The 6086-nt window shown below is 44.7% G+C and overlaps 2 protein-coding genes across 2 annotated transcripts; both read left to right on the top strand.

Annotated features, from left to right (window-relative positions):
* Window positions 1-528: 528 nt before the first annotated feature.
* SARC_12323 (hypothetical protein) lies at window positions 529-3302 on the top strand (the record flags this gene model as incomplete). Its single annotated transcript, XM_014293572.1, has 4 exons — window positions 529-629; window positions 1782-1896; window positions 1984-2624; window positions 3108-3302. Coding segments are annotated over 4 exons (1052 nt in total), but the record flags the coding sequence as incomplete, so codon positions are not given.
* Window positions 3303-3646: 344 nt separating this feature from the next.
* Window positions 3647-4729, top strand: SARC_12322 (hypothetical protein; the record flags this gene model as incomplete). The annotated part of the gene is made up of 2 exons (XM_014293571.1): window positions 3647-4202; window positions 4599-4729. Coding segments are annotated over 2 exons (687 nt in total), but the record flags the coding sequence as incomplete, so codon positions are not given.
* Window positions 4730-6086: the final 1357 nt, after the last annotated feature.

Raw genomic sequence — 6086 nt, 5'->3', positions numbered from 1 at the left:
AATAACTGTAAACTTTTGGAATTGGTCCAAACGGTGTGTATGCATAAATAATCCACGAACACCTAGGTGTATGTATATAAAAATGGAATCAGTTGAGAGTGGTGTGTATGATTCCCCGATGTCCTGTATTCCCACCGCTGCCACCGCATGTTTTCCCAATGATCTCTGCAGCGTGGGATGGATCGTGGCTGGTCGATATTCATATCTATGATTTTCGTTTGCGTTTACAGTAACGTTTACGTTTACAGGTTTTAGATGAGTCTTTCTTTATCCTATTCATATCTATGGTGTATATCTTACGCTTACCAGTTTAAAGTGAGCCTTCCGTCCTCTAACCTATTTATATCAATCATATATCTTTCGTTAACCGGTTTAGAGTGATCCCTCCGTCCTTCAATCTATCCATATCTATACTATATCCCCACGTTTGCCGGCTTAAAGTCACCTTTCTGTCGCTTCGCCTATCCTTTGGTTCGTTCGTTTGTACTTCTAACCCCTCTCTCGTCCGCGGCTCTATTCTCCTGTGAGCAGATGGCGAGCTTAGCATTCTGCTGCCCCCCGTTGAAGATGCCTGGGTCTGGCTGCCTGTTCTGTGGCGCAATCTCAATCTGCAGCGGCTGGGCTGTGAGGTAGGTAGATATACCTATATTTGGACATTTTTATGGCGCATTTCCTGATACACCCACTCGACTTTAACGTTGTAAAGGCGATCTCAGTTCCTATGGCGAACGCATGCACTATCTATGTAGTCTGAGCCTCACTCAAGCGCTGATACTTGCTAGTTGTATGCAGTTCCATCGTCCAAAAAGTCAACCCGGTGGCGCCTTATCACTGGTCTAAGTATAATAGTCCGATATACTATAAATAGAACTTAAAAGTATAGTCCCACGACTCTTAGATATTCTGGAAATAGAACTTAGAAGTATAGTCCCACGACTCTTAATTATTCTATAAATAGAACTTAGAAGTATAGTCCCACGACTCTTCGATAATCGATAAATAGAACTTAGAAGTATAGTCCCGCGACTCTTAGTTATTCGATATATATAACATAAAAGTATAGTCCCACGAATCTTAAATATTCTATAAATAAGACTTAGAAGTATAGTCCCACGATTCTTACATATTCTATAAATAGAACTTAGAAGTATAGTCCCGCGACTCTTAGTTATTCGATATATATAACTTAAAAGTATAGTCCCACGAATCTTAGATATTCTATAAATAGAACTTAGAAGTATAGTCCCACGATTCTTAAATATTCTATAAATAGAACTTAGAGGTATAGTTACATGACTCTAAGATATTCTATAAATAGAACTTAGAAGTATAGTCCCACGACTCTTAAATATTCTATAAATAGAACTTAGAAGTATGGTCCCACGACTCTTAGATATTCTATAGATGGAACTTAGAAGTATAGCCCAACGACTCTTAGATATTTTATTAACAGAACTGAGGGATAGGTGAGGCGGGATAGTGGCATCGTAGCCAGATGGGCTGAGGTGATATTGAATAGCCAGGAATAACTGAACCAACCAACCTAGTACTCGGTTGGTTGGATGACTGAACCAACCAGCCTAGTACTCGGTTGGTTGGATGACTGAATCAACCAGCCTAGCACTCGGTTGGTTGGATGACTGAATCAACCAGCCTAGTACTAGGTTGGTTGGTTCAGTCATGCACCAGACCTATTTGTATCTCATGGTGCCCGCTCACACTCACTCACTCACTCACTCACTCACTCACTCAGGCATGTACCTTCGATTGTCCACTCACAGATTGGCAAGGAGAGCCTCCTCGACCCCAACACCAATTGCGCCAACGCATTCTACTTGACCTATGGCATTGCCCCCGCCAATACGATGACAGACACACCCTCGCATCGACACACGCGTACACAGCAAGCACACATATCCGCACACACCCACACACACACACACACACCCACGCACACACACGAGCGAAGACATACACCTGCAGCTGTGTCACCTACATCGCACCCACTGTCGCCCACATACGCACCAGAGCAACACCACAACTCAGACAACACCACCAGCGACGGCGAGTACACTCCTTGGAGACACGCACGCGAGTCCCTCAGCACCAGCGTAGCTACGCTAGGCGGCTACTTCTCGTCACTATCAATCCTATACCTACACACAATCGCGCCCACACCCACCCGGTCACGCTCGGACACCCTTGCACCCGGCCCGGAAAACCTGTACGCAGGTACATACACAAACGAGCACCTGAGCGACCGCACGCGCCGACATACACTGCCGAGTACTACCTTGGTACGGCAGAACACGCATCCCCTCACCACATCCACAGCCCAGGCACAGGTACATGCACAGGCACAGGTACATGCACAGGCACAGACACAGACACTGGCCAATCCAGCCAAGGGACAAAGACACACGCGCACCAGCAAACACACTCAGACACCCAGTACAGCAAGCCCGGGTGCACCCACCGAGACGCACACCCAGGGTCGTGCACCTGTCTCGATCGGTCCCATTGAGAGAGGTTCTGGTGCTGGGGCTGGCTCGGGGGCTGCGGTGGTGCAAGCCACAGCCGCGGGTGTGGCGCTAGAGAAGGCGGTGCGTGAGATTGTGAGAGAGGTACGCCACTATGAACAGTTCGCTTGTGAGCGGGGATTCTGATGTTGAGCTCATGTACGTGTGCTGCTTTAGTTGTTTACGTGCCTGTGATGATTTAGATGTTCATGTGCCTGTGCTGCTTTGGCAATCAAGTCTTGGGTTTGCTGGAGGTGTTTCATAGTATGTATTGTATATACTATGCCACGCAATGTAGACTGATGTGGCTCAGGTGCAGGTGTAATATGAATATGTATTGTATATACTATGCCACGCAATATAGACTGATGTGGCTCAGGTGCTGCGCTTGGGTTAGGGCGCACTTATTAGGCTATCGCTTGCCCACAAGGTAAGCTCAAGGCAACAGACAATGTCCTATCACCCATGTCACCACTTACGTGAAACCTGGTTTAAAGTTAACACTGAGTATATAAACCTGGTTTAAAATCCACATTGGAGCGTAAAAACCTGGTTTTAATAACCATATTTCATGTATTACCCATTCAGATCCAACTATTGTTGCGCCTGCTCGACTATCTCAGCCCGCTGGTGGCCATTGATGGGCTGATTACCGCACCAGTAACCATGGCAACCAGGCAGTTCCAGAAGAAATACAACGAGGAGAGCCGACAGACCCATTTACATACCCTGTCGTCGCCCCTACTTAGGTCTATCAATAGTAAGTCTGCTCTCTACTGTTAGTATGTCTACTCTTTATCAATGGTACGTCCTCCCTCTATATATAGTAACCGTATACTGTACTCATTCTGTGTACTTGAAAAGTTGCGTATGTGCGTGTATGTTACAATTCAACGATGAAATGGTGACTGCAGCGTTGGATATAACGTGCCAATCCAGCACAAAATGAACACGATCAGTTTAACGTTTATTTCAAGGTCCCTCACGGCTTCGGCGGGTGTTTCATCTCCCCTACCTCACGTGTATGAGATATCACTACACTATCACTGTCCACCAACTGGCGTTAGCGTATAGTCCAACTGACGTTAACGAATAGTCTAACCTCGTACGCAGAGCACCGGAAACTCATGGCTCGTCAACGCGAATACACCGAACTCTCTCCACAACCGCATCGGGCGCAGCCAATCGGCGGCTATCAAACATCAGCCACCTGGGCATACACAGACCACAGTGTGCACTCAGGCCAAAGGTTCCCATCCCCACCAAACACGCACCTGCACCCGCACCCAAAAGAAATGGGACATGTGCACCCGCACCCCTCGGAGACTCTGCTGGCCGGGTACGCGGGTTACCGGACAGGCGCACCTGAAGCGGAAATTCGGACCGCCCGTACGGGCGACGGGACAACCGCGCGATTCAGTATGGATTTTGGTAGGGCAAGGGATGGTACGGGGGGCATGCAGCGGTGGACTGGCCACGACCCGATTCTAAATATAGACCCGATCCTGAATCCTGACCCGATTTTAAAAAAGGGATCGGGTTCGAATAGGACACTCCGCCGCAACCAGACCGAATCGGATGTTTATACGAGAACGAACGCACTCACGCGATCGCCCCTACACACTACAGAGGAAGAACCAGACACCAGGCGACCGGTGTCAGTACAAGCACATCGGCACACAGGTAACACCCCCATGTAGCTGTTGTACTTCATGGGTGTATCTGATATTGGGTGGATAAATAAACATGTCTATGGAGACCGCAAGTCTCACACATGTATAAGTAGAAGCAACATAGTACTTAAAATATGGCACTCGCGTGGTCTGTACCCACTTCCCAAAAATACTTGAGAAAACATATTACAAGCGCATACCTGTCCTCCAAGTCCGTGCTCGAGTAGGTGTGTTTGTCGCCCATATGCGTATATTGTCTTAAGTGTGTGTTCCATATGTGTATATCATATATATATATATATATATATAATCACACACACACGCGCGCGGCCCTGTTACTCTAACTAACAAACGCTATATCACGTTCACAACAATATATCCCTATTCGCACACACATTCCACTCAGAGGATACAGACGCACAGTCCGGTGACGAGATTCAGTTCAACCGCCCACATCTGCGCACGGACGGAGTGATGGACATGGCCACACTGACTGCGTTGCGCAATCTCGTGGACATGCACGCCAGACGGCTGAAGGTGTGTACGAATACGCCGTGTTTATATATGAGTATGGAACATATAAGCCATGTGTATATGCGTATGGAACATGTAAGCCATGTGTATATGCATATGGAACATGTAGGCCATGTGTATATGCGTATGGAACATGTAAGCCATGTGTATAGGCGTATGGAACATGTAAGCCATGTGTATATGCGTATGGGACATGTAAGCCATGTGTATATGCGTATGAAACATGTAAGCCATGTGTATATGCGTATGGAATATACAGGAAATGTGTGTATATGCGTAGGAAGATGTTTGTTTGTGCGTTGTGAAAGCTGTCTGTATCAATACACAGGCCGTACGCGATACATTTGTTGGGTTATGTTTACAGCTTGCGGATGACTATCCGCTGTCTCTGTGTGGATGTATGAGAATATGAAAGGGTATACGTATGTTCCCATATGTGAGAGACTTCGCTCCAACTTTTCGTATTTCTTACCCAGCTCCCACTCGCATCGAGGCTGTGTGTGCGCATACGTATATCTTTTTCGAGAGTGTTCGTATATTATATATATATATATATATCAAAGTGTACGTATATATATCAGTGTATGTGCATATATATCAGAGTATATATATATATATATATATATATCATAGTGTATACGTATATATATGTATATATATATATCATTGTGTATGTATATATATTTCATTGAGTACGCATATATATCATAGAGTGTATGTATATATATTTGTCATAGAGTGTACGTATTTATATATCTATTGTATGTATATATATACATATATATATATAAATATCATAGTATACGTATATATATATATGTATATTTATCATAGCGTGTACGTATATTTATATCATAAGAGTGTACGTATATATATATCATAGTGTACATTATATGTATATATTTATATACCAAAGTGTCTGTCCGTCTGTGATTCTCACCTTTAATACAAATGATCAGCTTTTCCTGTATCAATTCCTGATTGATTGTCCACTATTGTCCCGTCGTGGTCAGTTATTTCTTTCTCAATTCCTGATTAATTGTCCACTGTTGTCCCGTCCGTGGTCAATTATCCCGTTAGTAATTCCTGATTAATTGTCCACAATTGTCTGGTCTTTCGTCACAGACTCTGGGGTTGTCAGTGATGAGCATTCAACATCCGACGCATCACTACCGGGCGGTGATTGGTATGTGACAATGGATGATTGTACTGCCACTGTGTGGTGCAATATGAACTAACTCGTGCCGAAATTCAAATATATATATGTATATATATATATGTATATATATATATATATATATGTGTGTGTGTGTGTGTATGTGTGTGTATGTGTCGTCCGTGTCTCTGTGTGTGTGTGTGT

This window comes from Sphaeroforma arctica (genome assembly GCF_001186125.1).
Source record: "Sphaeroforma arctica JP610 unplaced genomic scaffold supercont1.2224, whole genome shotgun sequence".
NCBI lineage: Eukaryota > Ichthyosporea > Ichthyophonida > Sphaeroforma > Sphaeroforma arctica.
Note: the sequence above shows the minus strand (reverse complement) of the source record. Positions and strands in the feature narration are given on the sequence as shown.